Genomic DNA, 23,774 nt, shown 5'->3' on the forward strand with positions numbered 1-23,774 from the left:
AAGAAATATCAACATCTTATCAGCAGATTGCTGTGAGCACATTCATGCTCCCAGAGGATGAACTCTTACCACATTGGACAGCACACAATCTCCCACAAGCACCGTCCTCGGGCCAAAATAGCAGAGCAAAATGAAATATCCTGTCTTTGGTTATTGCTATGGAGGAGTAGACCCTTTGATTTTAATGATAGCATGTTTTTTGTCTTTGAGAAAAGCAAACGGGACAAAACTCATATTCCTGGTCCCGCTCCTATAACCCTCTAGCTGAATGCAATAAATGCGCTACGATTTCTGGAGCTACTCTCTCATTATGTGTGCCTTCTTCTGATGTAAGGGGGGTCTAAAGTGGGAGAAGTCGTTGGAGACACCTGCTCCTCAGTCCGGCTCTGCACCGATGACATCCGGAGCAAATCAATGGGGACAGGATGAGGGCTGGCAGATGGCTATCAGAACACACACACACACACACACACACACACACACACACACACACACACTACCTCAAAGAGGTTTCCTCTCCTAATAGACTCTTACAAACACACCCCCCCCCCCCCCCCCCCCCCCCCCATGGTAATCCGGTGGTCATGGCTGCACCAGTCAATCGTGTGGATGCCCTGCACATCCAACGCAAACGTTTGCAGCATTTTCCTTCTTAAATGTAGTTCATTACAATGAGAATGGATGCACAACACGATGGCACGAAGAGCCCGAGGTCAGTAAAGCAATGTGGTAAGAGATGAAACCATAATCTTCACCATGTCCTACATCAGAGCACGGATCCTGAAAGCCTGGCAGAACCAAATAAAGTCCGGTCCGGTGCTCATGTTCAGATACAGCTACATGTGCTCATAACTGGTTGTTATTTGCCAAAAAAAATGTTTTCCAACGAAGCTGCTGAATCACATCAAACACAACAACACTTCATTAGCATCTATGCCAGTTTTTGTGGCAAACCAGGGAGCTTGTTAGTGAAGACTTGGCCCGCGGTGAACAACGGCTTGACCCTTCAGTCACGGGGTTTCGCTGCGTTAAGTTGCCAAGAAACAGAAATGATTCATGCAGCAATCAAAAGATGCGTCCCGACTCTTGGATGATTTAATGGAAAACGTCTTCAAATTTGTACCAATGTGCCAAACCGACTTTTAAATACGCAAATATTCTATTTCAAAGTAGCAGGTTGCCTTGATGCTCGTTGGCTCTCATGAGTTAAAGCCTTTTATTAATGATACTACCTTTGTTTTGTGCTGCAGTGCCCACTTGATGAACATGAAGTTACAGTAGAAAGTGTGCTGATTGGATTTTGATTATTTATGGTGAAAATAAAAGAAATGAAGTGTCTTATTCAATACACACAAACTACAAAATATTCAGCACAGCATGTTTGTCTTTTGGTTCAACAAACATGGTCAACATAACTGAACATGAATCATAAATGCGTTTTTGATCTTCTCTCCTCTCAAGGCATCGATACAGCTCTTGTTATCACAGCCAGTGATTGCGTGGTGGATGAATAGTGGTGAATAGGAGCATTCCAGCTCGCCGGCCTTCTCACGGCGAACACGACCGTCTTGCTGTTTCCTTCCTCTCTCAATCCCTCATTTGGCAGATTTGGGCAGCAGAGGAGGCGAGCAGCCCAGCCATTGTTCAGAATACGGACTAATGAAGGACGGATGAGGGAGGAGGAGAGGGAGGAGGAGGGGGAGGAGAGGAGGGAGGAGGTGAGGTCACACATTGTTCCTTCTCTCGGACTCTTTCCTTGGCCGTCTCTCTGGGTTGGCTGTTTGCTTGTTGAGAGCCCCGGTGCTGCTTTGTTAGCTTGACTCGATCCAGACACACACACACACACACACACACACACACACACACACACACACACACACACACACACACACACACACAGTCTTGACACTGTCTTGTGGACGTGTGACTGTATTCTGATTTGGAGAAAAGCTTTTATAGTTTTAGAGGTTTGTTTCATCAAATAACAGACGTTCATAAAATAAGGAATAAAAAAATCTTTCTCATGATATTTGTTAGCAAAATTAATTCCACAGTTTCTCCTGCTTACGCTTTATTGCATGAATGTGTTTCCTGAAAGAACGGCTCCATTTGAACCCAGTTGATATGAATGGATTATTGCTGTATTATTGGACATTTAATTCTCCATACATGTTGAATTGCATGCTTGCCTGCAGACATGTTTGCATAGTCAGCTGACCTGCTGTGTGCACGGACTAAAATGCCCTCTTGGTGCCAAGTAACCCAATTAAACACCGGCTATATTTTTCCGTATACAATTAGTATGAAATTACATTATTCTCTCCGGGACACTTAGGCAGACACACTCAGTCAATTATTAGGATATGATGGACCTATAACATATTGTGTTACCTGCATTAGAGATCTTATGTAAGACTGTCAGATCTAATGGATTCAGGCCAACAATTAGCTAAAGAGAGGATAACAGGATGCTAACACCAATTAATCAGAAATGTTAACTGTTGCAGAGCTAGCAGACTTCTCACTCTAGCTTAGTGACGTGAAGTCATGTGACCGCGGTGGAGTTTCTTCATAGCGTAACGTTAGCTTTTCCACTTCTGGCGATAATAATGTAATAACCCCAAATGGAAGAATCATATTTGCTTTTTGATGAGGTGCATCGTGCTAGCAGAGAAGATACCTGTTCAAACAAAAAGGACTCGGAGCCTATCATGAATCTACTGTTTATTATGGACTGTAAATGTACCGCAGCATAAACTTTATAGATGGAAATTAAAAAGCTGTATCGAGTAAAGACCGATAAAATACAAACAAAACAGCTTGCTTTTCCAAAAATGGTTTTTACAACCAACCATTCATTCTACACGTGTGAAGCATGCAAAGACGGGTCAGTTATCGTCCAGTGAGATAACTCACCAGCAGAAACACTAGCTGTCTGTTTGACACACACTGTGGAATAGCAGCTCTACCAGGAATCCAACCCCATTCTGGTCTCATTGATTTCTATCAGTCAGTAAAATCGGATTAGGCAGCAATCAATAATGCTTTTGACTTTTAAATGGCAGTCTTTGCTCTGTCGTCATGCTGTTCCCTCATGCAGATATCGTCCGTACATGCACACTGACAGAGTTTGAACGATTCGGAAACAAGAGTGCTCGGTCTCTTTACAGACAGAATTGGCACATTGGTGTTCAGCGTCACTGCGGCGTGCAACCAAGGCACGACTTTGGCTTTCATAGTAAATGTGTTTATACGGACAATGTCATTTTCCTGACTTAATCTTAGTACATCTAAAATTGTAAAAGCTCAAACTTCGCACTGCTTTTCATACCGGTTCCTCCCCAGAAGACCAGGATCCACCCTCGACGTCAGACTCGTCAGAATGAACAAACTCTCCCTCGACAACATTTCTATGCAACACCTGCTTCGCCTCCGAACGCATCTGCTCCTGCTCTTTCTTAGCGTTTAGGGCTTTAGATGAGTCAACGTCCACCCTGGAGTTAACCGCATTCACCACGTTTTCCGAATTGCCCCAAACCAAATTCTGGTTGGTTTGCTCAGCTGCTTCATTGCAGGCATCGTCTGGCCGATAGGTGGCACCGGTCTCCAAGGAGGACGCCCAGAAGTCATTCGCTAAGCCAGAGGTGATGAAACCATGGAGGCTGTTGTCTTTGCCGTTTGTGTTCATTAGTTCAGCTGGATTCTTCGCCACGAAGATATCGTGTTCATCAGGTTCACTGCCGGGGGACATCTCAAGGGTCTCCACCTTCCGTGTCATAACGGCCTCATCGGAGCCTCCGTCGTCGTGCAGATAACTTTCAGCTGATTCGGGCACATGATCGCATTTTTCATAATCTTTACTCTGATCTCTGATTTCAAAGTCCTTACTTGGGTTCTCTAGCACTTCCCATTCAGCTGTTTCTGGAGCTTCTGGAAACTCCTTGCTGTCTGCAACGTCCTCAACTAGATGTTCTTGAGATACACTTGATGCTTCCCCGGGTGCAACCTCTTTCACTTCAGTGGGGGCAGCCACATCCTGCAGGTCTTCCTGATCCGCTGTGACCTGAAACACAGAGTTTGGATCCTCTGAGTTGTTGATTTCTTCCATATCAGGCCTGCAGATGAAGTCAGAGTGATCTTCTGTAGCATCGGCGTGTGTCACCGTGGACACATTGTGTTCATCCTCTTCCTCTCTTTTCTCCGGAGCATCTATTGCCTCCTGATCTTTATGCTGGACCTCCTCGTACGTCAGGGTGTCTGCTTGAGGTGAATCACAGAAATACAGGTTCTCGTAAGGTTGATCTGTAACTGTGGTGGAAGATGAGAGTTGCTGGTTTACTCTCACGTCAGGCTCTGTAAAGCAAGGTGTTCCAGCCTCTTCTTGCTCTGTCTTTACCTCGACAGACAGGCCCGGCGGATGTAGTTTCTCCTCGCTCACGCTAACCTGCTGCTGTGCAAAGTGAGCGCTGTAGCTGTCCGTGGCGAGGTTTTCTAATTCCTGTTCCACAAGTCGGTCTGTCTCCAACTCCTCATCGTTGCACATATTTGTGGGTGTCGTGGATTTGGTAAGTTCTTCGGTTTCTACATCCGACTGTCCTTCACTGACTTTTCTGATCATTTCTTCAGCCCGGTCACTTAAAGTCATACCATGACCAACACCCCTGTTCTGAATGCGAGTATATCCCAGATTATACTCCTCATCCAGCGCTTCCCCTTCGACTTCTTCGCACAGATCTTCCATAGTTCCAAATCTCTTTGACTTGCCCTCGCTCCACATTCCCATCTCTCCGCACTTCTTTTCCTGTTCCCCGTCACTGGAGTCGCTCTCGTCCACGTGTGACGCCTGAGTGTTGCCGTCGGTCTCGTCGCTCTTGTATCGAATCAGAGGCCGAGTGTCGGCGAGAGTGTTGTCCTGAGCGTAGCTGTCGCCCTCCAGCTCGGTCCTCCACGACACGGAGACATTTTGGGAATCCTCCTCGTCATCGTCTTCGCCGTTGTCGGGAGAAAGTGCAGCCTCTTGGTCTAAAGCAGCATGCCGTCCGCCGTCATCCACTCGCGTGTGCATCGTTGAAGAAGCCTCGTTGGCGTCTTGATGTACACCTGCGGCAAAATCAGACCTCATTTCTCTCTGTTCATGCTTTTGCTCTCTTGCTGATATATCTTCCTCTGGTTCAGCGTGTTGTCCTTTTTCTTCATCCTTTTTCATGCCTTCACCTGTCTTCAGATCAACCTTCCTCTCTATTACACTATCCCATGTATCCATCTCCTCTCCATCAGGGTACAACTTATCCTCAACATCCGTCTCATTTGTTCCCAGTACAGAACAGCTCGTTTCTTGCCTCGTCTCAGCTGCGTCCTCCTTCGAGATGTTTTCATCTGTGCTGAAGCCTGTCGCTTTGTTGAACAAGCTCTCTTCAGGTTCACATTCAGACGCTGGACTACTCGTCCTGGAATCAAAGTTTGGTTCAATCGCCGCCTCTGTTTCAGAATCTAACGTTTCGTCTTGCAGACGCTCTGTTTCTTTGCCTTTGAACTCTTTCTCTGCCCATGCATCAATTGGAGCATGCGGCTCTTGCGTATCTTCTTTTCCCACCGATTCTTCAAAAGGCACTTCTATATCGGATTCATCTGAGAAACCACAGGGCTCCTCTGTCATTCTGACAGAGTACGGTGTAAGGTCCGGTGTGGTAAACTGATGCGGACTTATTTCATCACTGAGGGCTGGCTCAGTGCTGAGGCCAGACTCAACCTGATAACTGACAACCGACTGGACGACTGGTCCAGCCGGTTCCACACCAACATTGTTCCGGTCCTCTTCCCCTTCTTTGTCCCCCGGTGTTGTTTCAGCCTCTTGCTCATTGGGAGGCGATAGAGGCTCGGCATAGGTGACTTTCTCCTGAACCTCCTGGGGTCTAAAGTTTTCAACGGCTCCATCCTGCAGTATCTTGGGATAAGGGCTTTCCCACGTCGCTGACTTGGTTGTCTCAAGTTCCGATGAAATCTTTGGCGTCTCAGTGAGGGTCACAGGTTTTCTACTCCAGATTGGTGTCGCCGTAACCGCTGTTGGTCCTCTTCCTGTTAAACCACGGACAGATGAGAGGGAAGCGGTCTTGTAGCCGGTGGACAGTTGGGTCTGGTAATTTGTTTTAAAGCCCCAAGGACTGAAACCTGCATCTGTGGAGGACAAGAGCAGCGCTCATGAATACACAATGAACTAAGCTACTGTAATAATAATGACATTGATTGTCTCTTGAGTTTAAACCAATTCCCATATCACGATTCTGCCAAGATACAGTATCCTAGATATTTGATCCCTCCACACAGCTGTGACTAGTATTTCAAATCATCCCTAGTACCCTTAACGCAGCGCCTCCCCAAAGCATTATTCAAATGTGTGTTCTCAGTGGAAGCTGGACACTAATGGGGAGGTATTGATCGACGTTTTCCTTTCAACGTTGTCTAAGTTACCGGAAAGCAAAGCCATATGGCTCAATAACCTTTGGGGACTGTCTTTGGTGGCTTGCATTGCAGGACCCAAAGTGCCGACCTCAGCTCCCTTAGCAAAGCCCCCCCCCCACTCACACACACACACACACACACACACACACACACACACACACCCTGTTAGACTAATGCGATTACAAACTGTATCAAACATGTCCCCCCCCCCCCACTCTGAGGGGCTTTTAGTTAGGCTGAGTGAAATTATACTCTTACAGAGGAGAGTGGGGATAAAGGAGAGGATTTATGTGGCATATTGAGGTGCTACACACACTGACGTGGTGCCGACGTATTAATGTTCTTTACAGTAATTACCTGTGATGGAAATGTCTCTTGGCTGATGTAACAAAGGGACGTCTCCCCTGAGGCTGTCGCTGTCCAGCAAAGCTCTGTAGAGACGGACAACAAGAGAGAAGCAGGTTACGGGCGGGAAGACGAGCGAAAGGGGCGACCTTTATTTTGTTGTTGCGCTCGAGCTGCGGTCTTGTTGTTATGGTAATGAAGGAAAGGACCTGCCATTGAGGAGCCATCTGCAGCGCACAAACCTCCGCCATCAACACACACACACACACACACACACACACACACACACACACACACACACACACACACACACACACAATGACAGCAGATATTATGAGCAGCCCATGCAGCACTAATACCACTGTCTCCATTCACACATGTGGACCACACGCATTCCAACACATCATGTAATTAGCTACATGTCTAGCCGTTTGTTTCTGTCTGTAAATATCATTTTGATAGAACAACTGTCCCATGTGCAGTGTCCCTCACCCCTACTGCCCCCCCCCCCCTCTCTCTGCTGTTATTCTAGAGTCCCATAGCTCATAAATCGGTAGGCTGAGGGTCAATAATTGGAGGTGGGGGGGGGGGGATGGAGAAAGGAGAGACGCCACTATAGACCTCCATAATGGATACGACGGTGTGTCCGAGACATCAGAGGATGCTGTTTCACTGAGTTGACCTTTAGTCCGGACGTCTTACGCTGTTACTGAGCAGCTGCATTAGAATGGGTCTATCAACTCCTATCGTCTGATTCGGAGTTGAAATGGTTGTGATGGTAATGAGCTGGTTGTTTTGTTCAGCCAACCAACAGTCCAAACCCTAAAATAAGTTCAGTTTACTGTCACTTGGAGCCCAAGACAAATGTCCCCGGGGGACAATAAAGTATATGTTACGTTTTCTTATATTGGTTGAAGAAAAGCTGCAAATCCCTCAGTTTAAGCAGCTGGAAACAGCAAGACATGGTGACTGTTTCCTTCTTAATGTGAGTAAATCATTACATTCATCGTAGTTATTAAAGACAAAAGATGTAGGAAGACACATGATTTAGTCATCTCCCATGACGAAATAAATATGTTTTTATCTTAAATGCATCATTCATCCTTCACCTGTCTGACATCAACCCGATTAGTTCCTTAGATCATCAACATCACAGTGTGACGCCAGCGATGTGACTGACGCTAAATAAAACCCACCTTATAACGAAAAGTCAGTGTCAACACAAACAGGAAACGTATCTCTACTAACGTTGAACAGAGCCAGGTTAACTGGTTCCACAATGTCCAATCTTTATGCTAAGCTAGGCTAAATATGTCCCATTTCCAGCTCCGTAGTTAACAGAAAGAAATGATCCTCGTAAATGTTCAAGGGGGCAGAGATGGTGACTGCTTTGCTCCAGGGACTTTGTCCTATATCTTTAAAAAGAGTATGCTTTCACCCAATGCATGCTGGGATACCTTTAACCCTGCACGGGATAATCAGGTATGTAGTGACGGTTCTTTATTCACGTCCTTGTTTTTCTGATTTTGCGACGCGCTTATTTCCGGGATGCAGCGCGGCGTACCTGTACGTTGCCACCTCCAGGCCCAGAGACGTCTTCTGCTGCAGCAGGCCTCGGTTCTCCAGGAGGAGATGGTCGATGTGCCGGCCCACCTCCTCCTTCTCCGCCTCCAGGCCGCCCAAGTGCTCCTGCCAAACACAGGAAGTGAAACAGGAAAAGGAAGCGGTTAAGTAAGTATATTGGGTAAAAATAAACATTCCTTGTGTTGGTTATAGTCCGTGGGTTGTAAAGAGAACAAGGTCTTTATATGAACTGATCTGTTATGCTGTTATAATGTAAAGATAATTCAATCTGGTCCAGGACCACACGGGTAGAGACCCCTCAGAACTCACTGTGACCCAGAACTAATCCCAACAGCCCCATCTTATAAATACCTAGCCCCCCACAGTCCCTTTCAGTCCCGAATGTTTTCATTCCATCAGAATATCAAACCAGCATACGGAGGGAGAAAAGCCCCCCGGGGGAGGAGCTTCAGTGGGAAATCTGTCTTGACTATCAGCCAAGATATAAGCAGATATATAGAATGTGGTCGTTAACGGGGGAATAAAAAGATCTAGTGATTCAGTATTTAATCTGTTAAAACGTGACCAGTCATTGTACTGGTGTCTAAACTCCGTTTTGCGTCAGTATGAGCTGGAAACATTCCCCCTGTGGTTTGTCACTTCATTATTTTAGTCTATTTGTGAAGCTTCAACGAAGACAAACACCGTGAGAGACCGTACGCTTCATGGGTAACAAGCCGATGACTGCTGGTAGTGTTTTCACAATACAGAACTTCCCCAATTTGCAGGATTTTTGTTTTGAAAATATATTTCCCACATAACAATTTATATTGATCCACTCAATATAAATGACACCACTTTGAGCTCTGATTAGTTCTGACGAGCGTTTGTCTTTTTTTTGACATTTTATAGAGTAAAAAGTAGCTTAATCAATAAAGAAACACTTGTTAGTTGCAGCCTTTGTGTGATAAAGAATGGAGCCAATGCTCCATGAAAAGGTTTGTTTTCAGGTACAGTGAGTGGGATCTGTAGCTTCCCTACAGGATGTGTCTCTCTCACCTGGAGGTGCTGGATCTCCTGGCTGTATCTCTCTCCCTGCTGGGCTGCAGCCGTCTCCAGGTGCACCCTGACGTCGCGAGCTGACGCGATCTCCTCCTCCAGGGCCCAGAGCTTCAGCTGGCTCTCGCTCTTCTCCTGACCCACTTGGGTTAAACGACTCCTGGCCTGGCTGAGTGACTCCTCGAGCCGATCTAACTGCCCCTGATGGGCCTCAGCTGCCTCCTGCCAGGCCCTGGTGGCCCTTTGGGAGTACTCCTGCCCCAGCTGTAGGAGGTTTGGTGTCTGGTTGCCCCTTTGAGACAATGCGGGGGCTGCCGTGGCTCTGGACTGGGTCAACGTGGCCTCCAAGTGGGCCACGTCCTCCTGATGGGTTCGAATCAGGTGCCTCATCTCGCGCTCCAGCTGACCGACCTGCTCCCTCAGCCAGATCTGTGCCCGTTGTTCCTCCTCCAGCTCCTTCCTGCTTTGCTCCGACTTCCTCTTGGCCTCCGCTTGGGCCTGAGCCTCCCTCTGCCTCTGCAGCTCCAGGTCTTGGAGCTCCTCGGCCACCCTGCCCGCCTCCAGCTCCGTGTGGACCCTGTCCCTCCAGGCTGCGTCCACCTCCAGCCTCGCCCGCCGCAGCTCTTCCTCTAGGCCCCCCCTTCGCACCGAGGCCCCCCGATCGCTGCTCCTCAGGGCTCGGATCTCTTTTGCGAGCAGCGCGTTCTCCTCCTCCAGGAGTTTGACCCGGCCCAGGTAGGTCTCCAGGCGTCGGTTCAGGTTCAGCATCTGGTGCTTCTCCTCCCCCAGGTGGCTGTGGTGGAAGGATCTGTGCACACTTTGGAGCTCCATGTCAGTGTTAGAAAAACAGAGATGATTTGGCAAACGGAGGCCTCACTCAGAAGGAAGGATTTGGCAGCCGGCTGTGTCTCCGTGTCCAGGCCCGAGTCACTTTGTGGGGGTGTTTTCTTCTCTGCAAGTGAGGCTCCTGTGAGGCTCCTGTGAGGCTCTGGCAGTGTGAGTGCCAGCAAGAGGCTTCTCTTTCATACCGGAGGGGCCGGGGCACACGGACAAGAAGGGGAGGAGAGGGATGGAAAAGGGAGGAGACTGCAGGCTGGAGAAGGGAGGGGAGAGGAGATGAGGGAGGATGGAGAGGGACAGAGGAAAGGAAAGGGGGCGGGAGTATAGGAGGGCTGGAAGAGATGGGAAGAGGGCAGAGAGAGGCGGTGATGTAATCTCCAACGTTAACTCTTTCACCACTGGAACCACCTCAGACTGAAATAGAAAGAACCCTGGAGAGCAATCACAACTAAACCAGTTTGCAGCCCAGAGACCTTTGTCCTTTTATATGCTTACTGTCACAAAGAGGCAAAAATGTCCTTAAATACCTCTAAAGAAAATAGGTCTGTGGACAAGGACAAGTGAAACTGACCATCTGGTTGAGATAAAGTAACCAACAAACCAATCACACAACACCTTTTTCAACAATAACGTCTGGATGCAGATAAATAAAGTACCACAGGGTGATGTCATGTAAATGGATAAAATGAACACAATGCAACTAGAACAAATCATCTGGTCTTCCAATCAAATGCAGCAAAAACACCAGCAAATAAAGAGTCATTACAGTCATGTGAAATGAGAAGTTCAGCTTGAGGCAAGGACATTTTTGGAAATATTTAGGAAAAGTTATAAATGTATATATTTATATATTTCATAGGCACTGTAAGATTACAACTCAAACTATCCGTCTCCATCTAGTGGGCATCTCTCAACACTGCAGCATCCTGCCTTTACTACACGATCAGTTACTGTTACTCATAGAGATTCAAATATTTGTATATTTGTTTCAAGGAAGCATAAAAGTTGTTGCCATGCTGATTTGAAGTCCTGAGAATCTGTCATAATAATTGTCATCTATTAGGTGTTCGTTTTGTTTTTGACCGTAACAACCTGTAGTGTCTTTTTTTTCTTTTTTTTAAACGACTCGTGAATCATGACTCATATGATCAATGGTGATGTGAGAATCGTGCGTGTGATTTATAAGACGCAGACACCCGTTGCTCTCTCTCCACTTTGGGTGAGTTTCATTTTGTCATTGTTGGGTCGGTATGACGAGCGTTTCCTCACACCAAGCGTACGTCATAGGTCCAAAGTCAACTAGTAGCACACTGTACGTCATACCTCCTTTCATTAGAGGCGATGGCCGAGGTGGAGGTAAACTACGCCTCGGTGGTGTTCAAATCCAACAAGCAAGCTCCACCTGAAGGTCAGTTTAACTCTTTTAATCACAGCAGGTTTAAACGTATCTTTTGTTCATGTGAGCGTTTGTTCATTTCTTCCAGGTAAGGTTAACATTTTGAATGCACTGTCAATGAAATGTGTTTTGTGCAACAGGAAACATACAAAAAATAATTCTGCTCATCATTTAACATTCGGACAAAAACGAGTGGTTGAATCCAGAGAGAGGATGAATTTTTGAGCTCACTCAGCACTTTATGCATTGATGTTTTTAAAAATCTCAGTGTTGATTATGGTGACCTGCTCACTTCAAATACGCCCAAAAAACCCATAAAGTTCAAATATAGAGCTGTTATGAATGAGTGTGTTCTCTGCTTTGTAGAAATGTACTGTACCTTTAACAACTACAAACTGCCATATTTCAATAATGTTTTTTACTTCACTTTTGTTTAATACTTGAGTTTTATCTGACTGTTTTTAATGCAAATCATGGGATGACCAATGACGAATAAATGATGTCTTTCTATAGAATTTAAGGATTTTTGGTTGATTTTAAATAACGGAATAAGCTTTTAAGGTGAGACGCTACAGGCAAAACATGTGTTTTTCATGGTTCCATTTTATTCGACTTTGCTTCCTGTGTCTGAAACATGTCTTCTTTCAGACAAAAGGAAAGAAAACATTTATTTTAATACTTTGTTTATGTGCGTCTGTAGATTTCTTCTAAATTCACCAAAAGTTACCATTAGAAAGCCTCATTTGAAAATTATTAATTAATTACTGAATTATACTTCAGTAGTTCAGACATCCACCAAACTTCACACCTTCATTCCTCTCTGTGTGCTGAAGCTTTCTACAGACATGCTTGTTCACACGTCACTCACACACTTATTTATACACATTTATTAATAAACACATGGAGGAAGTGAACCATGCCCATTCATCTGGGGCACAAAAGTTATTTGACAGCTACGTAGTACTCAACCATGAGAGTGTTTCCTTTTTACCTTTCAGCTAAAAAGGAGGAGGAAACTGTGTACGATGAAGTACACAGTTTCAAAAGAACCGAACAAACTGCTGACACAAACGGTAAGCTGAAAAAAACAACCATTCAGGTGTTGATGGGAGTATTTCTAGTACTACTACCACCACTACCTTTATAACAACCAGTAAGACAGTTCCAGACTCATGAGGAGTAGTACTCAGCCTGTAAATCTGCTCTGGAGGAGCGTTGTCAAAAAAACACAAAGACAGTTGAGTTTTAACAATATTCACATTCTGGAGGCTCGAGGGAAACAATACCAGTCAAATGAAGTCATGGCAGGATAGGATCCAGTGTTCTGGGATTAATTGAGGAATTTCTATTTTGAGTTTCAGCTTTTTTGAACCTTTTTTTGAGTGTTGGACGAGTTCTTTAAGTGCAACTCATTTTACAGTCACTACTACAAGAATACTTCTGTTACTGCCACCGTAGTTGTACTAGTACTGCTTCTACTGCTACAGTACTACTACTTTATGCACAATGGCAATTGTTTTTCTCTTAAGGGAGAGGTTCTCAATTTGTCTGTAAAAGTCAGAGTATTCCAAAGTTTATCTGAAGCTGATAGAAGGTTTTGGAAGACCGAGTTGGTGGATGCCTTTTCTGTCTTTTATGTAGTAATGTCATTTTTCTAAAATTCTCTCCCTGTGTTAATGTATATATACATGTGTATATATATTTTTTTGTTGTCTCAGCAGACAAGAGAGCAAACAGCAGACGTCGCCCCTATCAGCAGCTGGCTTGTTGTTTGGGGATTCTTTGTGTCATTTTGCTGTTGGGCCTCATAGCCGTCAGTTACATCCGTAAGTATTCAACACGAGACAAACCTTCAGGAATAACAGCATCAGTCAACTATCAGAAGCTCATCTGTTACACTTAGTTCATTTCTGGGCAGAATAATCACTGTCGAACTGTATTCAGACAGGTAGTAATTCATAAGACGTTTTATGTTCAACAATGTGTGATAATTTATTCCCATATTCTGCATTGGAGAAGCCTGTTGTGATGCGCAGAGAAACAAAATTAATGAATCTAAACTGTACTGTTTATATTTCCCCAGTTCAAATTTAACTTCAAAATGAAGAACTTCACATGGTTTAGTCGATTGAATAGTTTAATTTGTAGGAGACTTTCATTTTTGAAACAGAAGCCACAATGAGGGAAAAATACAATATGCATAAAAGGAATTAAAGGATGAGTCAAGTGATATTATATATGTTTCTTATTGTCAACAAATCCCATGATTAGACCCAAACCAGCACTGAATGTACTGTATCTACTAACAAGTGTGTTTTAAAGCCTGATCGTCACTCTCTGTGCCATAGAACATTAAAAACACATCAGTGAGGCACAGTGTGGCACTGGGTGGCATGTAAACCACAGGGAAACGTTGAATGACCACATTTCTGAACCAAAAATACGTTTCATAAATACGTTTCATATCAGCATCATATCACATTTGCAGAAACGCACAATGCCACATTCTAAAACAACTGGTTTGGATTAGGCAACAAAACTACAAAAAAATTGTCGATTTGTTTTAAAATGAAAACGTAGCGGCGTGACGTAGCGGCGTGACGTAGCGACGTGACGCAGCGACATGACGTAACGTAACTAACGTAAATATAGAACAACCTTTGCAGATTGTCTCACGTAATGTCAAGTAACACGTAACGTAACAACAGTACATAACAACATCACTACACTAACTTACACTAACTTTCAATAGCCGCTGCTCATTCTCATAGCTATCCCAACCTATCACTTGCTTTTACCGAATGCAACAATGGCGGCGTTCATCGTATCCGAGGTGTGCAGAAAAGTACATTTATTTCCCCTGGCAACTGGGCTGCTTTTGAGTCAATCCCAGAGACAATTGCTTTATAACTACTTTGTCCGGTTGTTTTTGGCAGTGTTATATATTTACGTCTTCAGTAGGAACCGAAGGTCTTGGGTCTGAGTGCAAAAGAGCCAATTAGGGAAGTCCAAGGCAATTTGGGTTTTAGTCTTTTCATGGGATTTGTTGAAATCTTTCAAAACGCTGGAAAACCTGAAGTGAGACAGACAGGAAATAGCTTCTAAATGAGGTAAAATGACAAAACCGAAGTTACATTATCACTATAATTAAAAAGTCAAATTTAAATTTTTCAGTTGCCACATTAAGTCGTGATGTAACGGAGCTGAACCAGTTAAAAGAAAACAGAACGACTCTGCTGGCTGCCAATCGCAACCTGACAAACCTCAACGACAAACTCAGCTTAGACAATGACAACTTGAGAAGGGAACGCAACAATCTGACGGTCCAGTTGGGCAACCTGACACAAAACTATACTGTCTTAGAAAGCAGGATCACAAACCGGACAACACAGAACCAGGATAAGCTCAACGTCAGCAGAGCTCAGTGGAGCATCGATGCCTACTGCCCCAAAATAAATAATGGTATGATCAGATTCCATTAAGTAGGTCCAAAAATAACCAATGATAGCATCACAATGAAGTCGTTTATTGGTGTGTCTCTGTTCTTTCAGGGAGAAGGTGTAAAGCTTGTCAGTATGGATGGAAACTCAACAAGTCCAGCTGCTATCTGATTCATAACGTTAATAGTTCTGATCAGATAACCTGGAAAGAAGCTCGAGAAAACTGCAGCAGAAAGAATGCAGAGTTGGCTGTTGTACAAAACCAACAGGAAAAGGTAATGAGAGAACTGTGGGAATGTTTATGACACAATTATGAAATTGAAATGTATTTTCTGTAGATGAGTCTGTAGGACATGTTTACTAATATTTAATTATAAATATAAATAATATAAATAAGCACTTACATCCTCAATTACTCTTCTCTTTAAATACACACTTGACTCTTTAATAACGTACTTCTTTTAACACTCTATATTTGTTTCTTTTGTTTATCATGTTTTTGTACATCTTTTTATGTTTTCTATTTTTGAGTTATGTCTTTAACTATTGCACAATTTTTTTGTAACACATAAATCACCAAGTCAAATTCCTTGTATGAGTAACACACTTGGCAATAAATCGTTTCCGATTAGTAAAAAGAAAGTTTACATCTTATAATGTTTCTGTTTCATCAGGACGTAATCAATGGTTACAACGGGGGTAACTGGATCGGCCTGAGAGTTGAAGATGGGAAATGGAAGTGGATCGATGGAACTGAGCTGACTCAAACGTAAGAGACTCATTCTTTAACACTTTGAATCAAATGTTCTATCAGCCTTTGATCTAAACATCATGTTGTTCCTTCAGCTCCTGGATAGAAGCTCCTACTGAAGGTCACTGTGCTGTTTCTGTCAAGACCCAAGGATGGAAATCAGTGAGATGTGACAAGAGAAGACGATGGATCTGCAAACAGGAAGCTTTATCTGTTTAAAACCTCAGACTTTCAGACAAGTCAGACTTTGTTAGACTTGTACTGATTAAATGTTCTATATCAGCTTATCACGAAGTAGAGATGATGAGGAACAAACTTCCTCAAAGCTCCCCGTTTCTTCTCGTCATGTGACATTTTGAATTGTTGCCTCTGATTGGCCAACAGAGGGCGCTGCATCCACTCAACAGAATGTCCTCAGAGCTGCTTTCTTCATTAGTGTTTGGCTGTAATGAAGGTTGATTATACAGGTGACAGTTTAAGTGTTAGATATCTATCTGGACCACATTGAATAAAAAGGTCAGAGAGAACGACATGATTCAGGAGTGTCATAATTATGTGACCGCTGATTTTATTATCATGGGTCTGCCACTTTGAAACGTGGTTGTAAAGATGGACTTTTCATGTTCAATCATGCTGAATATGAAATAAAATCACACAATTGAAACAGACTCCTCCTCCTGTATCATGAGAGACGTCACCAGACTCAGCGTTGTTCGCTGCTACGTTGAAGAAGAAAGAACAGAAGAAGACAGAAGAAAGCAGAAGTGCACTAAAGAGCATCGGAGCGGAGCAGACGCCGTCCAGAACCGTCCTCATTCAGAACTGAAGCAGGATTCTAAACATCTGTTCAGGATGAGCAGGAAACCAACAGATGGAACAGGTAAACTACTCTAATGCTGTCTGCATGTAACACATGATCTACTTCATCTTCTTTAAGGAGCAGCATGTTAAAGGGTTCGACGACACCTGGAAACCAAAGGGGTTTAAAAAGTCCATCTTTTCTATTACGTTCACACTCCCATGATTCATGATGAGTATAATTGGCCGTCCGTCTCAGCAGAAAGCTGCTGGTAAAAGGTGGAACAAAGGCTGGCTGTTACGTTTCATCATGTAATCCTCTTTATTCTTGGACAGAGAAACTTAACGAGGTTCTAATCGTTCTGTGTGACGAACACATCGTTGAGTTTGACTACATGAGTGTTTGTTGTTGTTGTTGCATCTTTCAGAGGAAATCGCTGAGGGAGCTGACGATATGAATGCACCAGTGTGCACCGTGGATGAAGAGTCAGCCCCTGCAGGTGCATTATGAAGGATTGTTGCTGTTCACCAATCTTTATTTTGCTGTTAAAAATGTGATTTTGATGAAGCTTGTTGTTAAGCGTGAGATTTATTTGCCAGTCATGATGTAAAATAGAGATTAAGATAAAAAATGTGAATTTTAAAATGCATCCAAACACGTTTGACTGTTAAATCCACATCATTAATGTAACTTGGTTCTTTTGTTTGTGTCAGACCAGAGGTGTCTCTTCTTCACTCGGTCTCTTCCACTGATAGCAGTGTGTTGGCTGATACTGTTGCTCATCGTGGGCCTTCGTATCCACTGTGAGTACCTTCTGTGCTCAGCTTGTTGTTGGTTTTTAGACTTTATAGGTCCGTCAGAAACAGACTCTGCTGGGTTTAATCCTTCCTTCCTACTGGTCCTGTATGAAACACATTTGATCTGAAGCTAACACGAGGCTCCAGCAGCCATCTAAAGCACCACTGTAACCAACGGCTCACTAACAATAATCACGAGAGAGCCGCGTTTCCTCTTTCACAGCACGTTGGCAGGTGAGTGGTTCTTTGTCGGTTTGATTCTTTTTTTTCTTACCACACCCAAATTTAGCAAAGACCCGCCCAGCTCTGCCCTCTGATTGGTCAGTACTTGGCTGAGTTTATATCTGAAGAACTGAAGAGACTGGTGGAAGGTTGGTGCGGTTCATGATTTCGACCCAGATGTGGATGTTTTCATGAGGGTGGCAGCTGTAGAGGACAATGTCCTGATTATGGGAGAATGTTTAAATGTTGCTATGCGCTAAATTCAACTCAATTAAATGTACTGTCACTCTTACTGTTGAAGAAGTTACAACCTTATGAGGACCACTTGGTGTTTCTGTGCTCTGCAGAGGGATAGGAACCTAAAAAGGACGTTTTATGATAAAAAGACAGAATTTTGAAGATTTAATAATCTTAAACTGGAACCTGGAGGGTTACACTGTGGACCTTCTCCACCAAATCTTACTTTTGAAGAGCATTTAAAAGGGATCACTTATTCAGACAGTATACAGGAGGAAGGATCACAGCAATACATGTTCAAATGGGCACCATATTGTTTATAGATGGATTGGAAACATATGAACCCATCTTTTAATGTTTATTATGATCATATAAAACACATATTTATTTGTGTGTTTGTCACAGTAGTTACAAATGTCATTTCTGAGAACGAGGCCAAGCTGACGGCAGAGATCCAGCAGCTGAAGACGCTGATGCAGCATCTGAATTTGTCAAAAGACGTCTCGACTCTGCTGGCTGCCGTTCAGAACCGGTCTGCAGAGCTGAGGACACGGGGGGGCAACTCAACAGGACAACCGCGAGACACGGAGACAAACCTCAACGTCAGTCGAGCTCAGTGGAGCGTCGACGCCTACTGCCCCAAATCAACCGGTGTGTTCAGAACTCATCAATTTGGTCTAGAATAACCAATAATTATGATAAAATCGCATAATGTTGTTTGTTTGTTGTTTCAGGGAGACGATGTCAGCCTTGTCAGAATGGCTGGAACTACTTCCAGTCCAGCTGCTATGTGATGCTTCACCCGGATCCTCCTGATTGGAAGAACTGGGAAGAAGCTCGAGAAAACTGCAGAGGACGGAACTCAGATTTGGTTTTTATAGATAATGCTGCAGAAAAGGTGACGAAACAGTCGGACACGTTCAGTGAAATGAATGTTTAAACCAGATACACCCGTAGGTCCCCCATTTGGACGCAGAGTACATCAAAACTTAGAGAGTTTTGTGTTAAAAGTAACTGGCAGAGAACCCACGAAGAACGAATATAGTGATGTTATAGTTCTGCAGAAACCTCAGCGTCCTGGGAACAACATGAACTAGGTCACTTCTACATGAGACAAACACATCTCCCATCAGCCAAGCAAACAAATAACAAAATATCATAAATCATACTCGATATGACTGGGACAGACCGGAGAAAAAGGCTGCTACACTCCGTTAGCAACGTGCTACCTACGAACATGCAGCATGAAAAAGCACGAGCGCCTGACGGAGATTACGGACATAGTTTCCATTTCTCTCCCCGGTAAACCATCGCAGAGATATTCAGCTTCGAACACAAAAAGTCACACAGCTTTCATCGAATATTGTACTTACTTTTGGTCGAATCTCAGCGAAAAAATGGAATATCTCCGTACTTCCAACGCATGTTTGTCCAGCTGCTGGTGCTCCGTGTGAATCCGTTCGATTCGTGTCTCTCCGACACTCCTCGGATTCTTGGGAGGGTTGGAAGCTCAGCAAATCAGATTTCAGAGCTGGACCTTTTTGAGCTTTATTGGCTAATAGTGCTGTCAATCATCTAGCTTTCAATTCCAGGCAATTCTATTGGCTCCTACGGTTCGAAGGATGTCTCAATGGTGAAAATCGGAGAGGGGGGGGCTGAGATACAGCCCTGAACAGAGAGTCGAAGCAGGATTTGACCTTAAACTAAATAACTAAAAAGGGCATAGAAAGAGCTTAAAACACTCAAAAAAGGTCCAATCTTCGGTCTTTTGATTCAATGAACATCATGAGTGATACATAGAAGTGATATAGAGTGTTTTTGAATTTTAAAAATACTTTTTTATTCAAATATTGGAGTATTTGATCAGTTTTCTAATTTGAAATGCTCTATATTTCATAAATGTTTCACTGTATCTATGTATAGCTGTGTATATAGAGCCTATATCAGTTGTTCTAAGAGCCCAGCATATTAAAAGTCTTGGATACCCATACTTTCCAAAAAACAATACCCTAAAAGTGCTGTTTTTCAAGATCGAGCTTTTGAGTTTTCCAAGTTCTGCTGTGTTCCATCCTTATCTTATGTGAACCAGTAACATGTATTCTGATAGTTCCATGATTTTTCTCATCTCAAAAATATATTAAAAAAAAATATTTTTTTTTAAATTTTTTTATTTTTTTTTATACAATTAATTAGGTATTTCTTATCTTTATTCGAGCTGAGGCCTGCAAATAGGCCTCGTTTTTAAAAGGTTAAGTAGGCGTGAGTCTGTAGGCCACAGTGTCTGTAGTGTTCATACGTCTGATATCTGTTTCTGTCTCTCAGAGCATCATCAGTCATTACAGCTGGGGCAGTTCAGGGACCGACGGACACTGGATCGGCCTGAGAGTTGAAGACGGGGGATGGAAGTGGGTCGACGGAAGTGATCTGAATGAAACGTGAGAGACACATTCAAGATATGAATCACAAAAACTCCATCAGCCTTTTGATCTAAGCGCCGCTTTCCTCCTTCAGCTCCTGGATAGACGCTCCTGCTGACGGTCACTGTGGCGTCTCCGTCACGGACGTAGGATGGAGATCAGTGAGCTGCAGCAACAGAAACCGATGGAGCTGCAAAAAGAAAGCTTTGTCTGTTTAAACACTGCAGTCGGACTTCAGAACGCTGCAAGATACCATCAACTGTCTTATTAATATCATACTTTGACGAGTTCTACTTTCTACGAGCTTTTTGTGTCAGATCTAATAAACATACTTTGATTGGACACATTGTCGTTACTGTCTTTTGTCCTGCATGTTGCTCAATGAGATCATCGTGGCTCGAGTTGTTGATGCCCACTGTCCCAAAGGAACGTTGGAGGTAAAATCTCTGCAGTCTGTCTCTGAAACCAGTCCAGCTGCTGTGTTATTAATAACGTTGAAAAGTCAGAGAACAGACATTCTGAGGAACAGGTGATGAGAACACTGTGGCCATGATGATGATGATGATGGTGAAGGCCAATGAGGATGTGAACTTTTTGGACATTTCTCACAAAAGTACACATCTGTCGCCCGAATGACATCAAGAAATAAATGGTGTTTTTAACTATTTTAATAAGATTAGAAATAAGTTTTGATTGAATTGTCGCAGGAGTTTGTTTCCAAAGTTAAAATTCATATTTGATATTCATTTTTTTTAAATAAGAAGAAGAATGGTACTAATTGCTGTTGTTATTATTGTTGTTATTATTATTCTCAACTATCATTATTTATGTAGCTTTTAAATTTACTTATCAACATTATTATTATCACCATTTATTTGCACATATATTTGTTCCTTCTCTCCTCCTGCATTCCTCTGGTCACAACTATTCACATACAGTAGAACTATACGACAAACTTACACAACACACTTTATTCTTTATTTATAGCTCTTGGTCGGACAAATCTGTGACAGAGGCCTAGTTAGGTTTAGTTTATGTTGGTCGTTTTCACATTATACAACTGAAATACACATTCAAAAAAAAGAAAAGATAAGTCATTATTCTTCAAGTTTATACTAATAGAAAAGCTATATGCAAACTAACAAAATAAAATATATATACATATTATATATACCCAAAAGTCCCAAACTAAATAAATCATATACACACAATTGTTCATACCTCAGTTTTATATATATACATTTTTTTTATCAATCATGCATGTTACACATTTGCATGTCTTTTTGAAAAAGATTTCACAAATGAACTAATTTGACTGTTATAAATGCTTTTGTTTGGCATTTGTTCCAAAAAGAAGTGGTTGTTTCTTACCGCGCGTGAACGCACCACACTACGGTTTCACCTGAGTTCTCTACTGCGACTGCGCGAATCGTGGCTACCCGGAAACGAGATGTTTTGTTTTGGTATCCGCTAGTACAGCAAGTCGTCTGTCAAAACGGATAAAAGCGACAAAACTGTACCCGGACAGGTTGAACCGCTGGATTAAAGACGCTCGTCGGGGACCATCTTTACTCTTACTTTGTCTGAGTCGATGAAACGAACCGAGTTTCGAGTGAAAACACGGACATTTAGCGACATTCCTTTTGGCGGAAGCTAACGATTAGCTAGCCCCAGGCTAACTCGGAGTCGCTGCTGTCAACGGGAGTTGTGTTCAGCATGGACAGCACGGCGCTGGAGCTCGACGCTGTGAAATTTGCCAAGACAGCCGTGACCCACGACCAGAGTGGCAAATACAACGAGGCTGTGTTTTATTACAAGGTGAGTGGCTTTACCGTGAATATAGCTGCTAGCTGTCAACGTCAGCGCGTGCTACTTAAAGGTAAACATTCAGTGACGCTCTCCTCCTCCTTGGATTACAGTTACAGTTACTTTCTTTTGTTTGTAATGTATCGATATTATCAGAATTCATATCTTGTAAAAACATCTTGTCAATAATGCACATTCATTTTATTTCCCCTGCACTGTGATATTAATGTATCTGTTATGTTTGTTTGTTTTTATTTTATGTGCAAAATGAATAAGCGGAACTACGTCATTATCTGTTTATTGAACTACAGGAACGTTTATGTCATACTGTCACTTTACCTTCATGTACTTTTACTTGCATATGACAAGAAAACACGAGTGTCTGCTGAATACTTTATTAGTTGTATGTTGTATGTTATACATGTTGTATGTTATACATGTTGTATGTTATACTTGTTGTATGTTATACTTGTATTAACCTTTGCACTATTTTGTGTCTTAGACTCTCATTTTCTCTACTCATTTTCCGTATTCACATTTAATGAACAGTGTTGAAGTGTGAGATCTAACATATTCATTGTCAACCACTCCTCCTCTGTACTTGTTATAAGTAACTTTAAAGCTGCATCCTCTTCTGCTCCAGGAGGCGGCCCAGGCCCTGATCTATGCTGGCATGGCCGGGTCCAAACTGGAGGGAATCCAGGACAAAGTGAGCGAGTACCTGGATCGAGTCCAGGCCCTCCACAATGCTGGTAAGAGCTCTGTTGACACTGCGTATTTGGTTTGCGTATAGAGTGAAACGTGGACAAGCCAGCATTGCATTCACAACGCATGTCTTTTTCTGCCTTCACTGTGTTAATTGTTGTTGTTCATCCCGCCGCACTGTTCACCTGAGTTACTCTGATCTGATCTAAAGGTGAAGTGCTTGTGATTAGAAATAATTGAGGTGTGTGTGTGTGTGTGTGTGTGTGTGTGTGCGCGCAGATGGGTGTGACCACAGTGGGAGTGTCCTGTTTTGTTGGACAGCCAGTGGATGACGTTTAGTTTTTGCGTGTCATATATATATATATTTACATATTTACATTTATATATTTATATATAAAAAGATGCAACAAAGCCGCCCTAAATGAATCGGTTCTATGTGTAGCTGTGGTGATCGTGGTATCTCTTCACAAGGTGTCTGTTCTGTGTCCCTTGACCTCTGACCCCAGTCCAGGCCCAGGAGAGCGACCCTCTGAAGACCCGGCAGCAGGTGGATCTGGAGCGAGCTCACTTCCTGGTGACCCAGGCCTTCGAGGAAGACGAGAAGGGAAACGACGACGAAGCCGTTGAGCTGTACACTCAGGCTGTGGAGCTGTGCATAAACACGGTAGTCTCTCTGTCTCTCTCTCACTCTCTCTCTCTGTCTCTCTCTCTCTGTCTCTCTCTCTCTCTCTCTCTCTCTCTCTCTCTCTCTCACCCTCTGTCTCTCTCTCTCTGTCTCTCTCTCTCTCTCTCTCTCTCTCTGTCTCTCTCTCTCACCCTCTGTCTCTCTCTCTCTGTCTCTCTCTCTCTCTCTCTGTCTCTCTCTCTCTCTCTCTCTCACCCTCTGTCTCTCTGTCTCTTTCTCCCTCTAGCTCTCTGTCTCTGTCTCTCTCTCTCTT

General features: G+C 43.4%; 4 protein-coding genes across 5 annotated transcripts in view; 3 read left to right on the top strand and 1 right to left on the bottom strand.

The window, feature by feature from the left end:
* Positions 1–2,711: 2,711 nt before the first annotated feature.
* Positions 2,712–19,371, bottom strand: nes (nestin). The gene is made up of 5 exons (XM_068729858.1): positions 19,282–19,371; positions 9,427–10,598; positions 8,369–8,493; positions 6,817–6,890; positions 2,712–6,174 (listed from the first exon to the last, which is right to left on the bottom strand). The coding sequence occupies exons 2-5, from the start codon at positions 10,255–10,257 to the stop codon at positions 3,326–3,328; spliced, it is 3,879 nt and encodes a 1,292-aa protein (XP_068585959.1). The 5' UTR covers positions 10,258–10,598; positions 19,282–19,371; the 3' UTR covers positions 2,712–3,325.
* On the top strand, positions 11,608–16,481 carry LOC137887113 (natural killer cells antigen CD94-like). 2 transcript variants are annotated; one of them, XM_068729911.1, is made up of 7 exons: positions 11,608–11,674; positions 12,661–12,735; positions 13,381–13,488; positions 14,837–15,124; positions 15,214–15,377; positions 15,777–15,871; positions 15,949–16,481. In XM_068729911.1, the coding sequence occupies exons 1-7, from the start codon at positions 11,608–11,610 to the stop codon at positions 16,070–16,072; spliced, it is 921 nt and encodes a 306-aa protein (XP_068586012.1). In that variant the 3' UTR covers positions 16,073–16,481. The 2 variants fall into 2 exon arrangements, with proteins under 2 accessions (XP_068586012.1, XP_068586013.1); XM_068729912.1 differs by having other exon boundaries at positions 15,026–15,124.
* LOC137887061 (killer cell lectin-like receptor subfamily G member 1) lies at positions 16,538–20,543 on the top strand. The gene is made up of 7 exons (XM_068729831.1): positions 16,538–16,733; positions 17,366–17,455; positions 18,317–18,376; positions 18,467–18,559; positions 18,643–18,806; positions 20,231–20,343; positions 20,420–20,543. Exons 1-7 carry the CDS (start codon positions 16,538–16,540, stop codon positions 20,541–20,543), a joined length of 840 nt encoding a protein of 279 aa, XP_068585932.1.
* Positions 20,544–21,772: 1,229 nt separating this feature from the next.
* Positions 21,773–23,774, top strand: part of capn7 (calpain 7) — an 11,862-nt gene continuing 9,860 nt past the window's right edge. Inside the window, exons 1-3 of the mRNA XM_068729863.1 lie at positions 21,773–22,143; positions 22,775–22,883; positions 23,343–23,500. Of these exons, the coding sequence (XP_068585964.1) occupies positions 22,042–22,143; positions 22,775–22,883; positions 23,343–23,500 (369 nt within the window). The 5' untranslated portion in view covers positions 21,773–22,041. The remainder of the gene's footprint in view (positions 22,144–22,774; positions 22,884–23,342; positions 23,501–23,774) is intronic.

This window comes from Cebidichthys violaceus, unplaced genomic scaffold (assembly GCF_023349555.1).
Source record: "Cebidichthys violaceus isolate CVI_PGR_0920_01 unplaced genomic scaffold, fCebVio1.0.p SCAF_48, whole genome shotgun sequence".
Taxonomy (NCBI): Eukaryota; Metazoa; Chordata; class Actinopteri; order Perciformes; family Stichaeidae; genus Cebidichthys; species Cebidichthys violaceus.

Bases quoted from the DNA above. Each gene is read 5' to 3' on its own strand.
- nes (XM_068729858.1), bottom strand. From the start codon at position 10,257: ATGGAGCTCCAAAGTGTGCACAGATCCTTCCACCACAGCCACCTGGGG. The intron at 6,891-8,368 runs GTACGCCGCGCT...CCGTCTCTACAG, and splicing joins CTGGAGGTGGCAACGTACAG to AGCTTTGCTGGACAGCGACA. The intron at 6,175-6,816 runs GTAATTACTGTA...TGTCCTCCACAG, and splicing joins AAGAGACATTTCCATCACAG to ATGCAGGTTTCAGTCCTTGG.
- LOC137887113 (XM_068729911.1), top strand. From the start codon at position 11,608: ATGGCCGAGGTGGAGGTAAACTACGCCTCGGTGGTGTTCAAATCCAAC. The intron at 15,125-15,213 runs GTATGATCAGAT...CTGTTCTTTCAG, and splicing joins CTGCCCCAAAATAAATAATG to GGAGAAGGTGTAAAGCTTGT. The intron at 15,872-15,948 runs GTAAGAGACTCA...TTGTTCCTTCAG, and splicing joins GGAACTGAGCTGACTCAAAC to CTCCTGGATAGAAGCTCCTA.
- LOC137887061 (XM_068729831.1), top strand. From the start codon at position 16,538: ATGAGAGACGTCACCAGACTCAGCGTTGTTCGCTGCTACGTTGAAGAA. The intron at 18,560-18,642 runs GTGTGTTCAGAA...TTGTTGTTTCAG, and splicing joins CTACTGCCCCAAATCAACCG to GGAGACGATGTCAGCCTTGT. The intron at 20,344-20,419 runs GTGAGAGACACA...TTCCTCCTTCAG, and splicing joins GGAAGTGATCTGAATGAAAC to CTCCTGGATAGACGCTCCTG.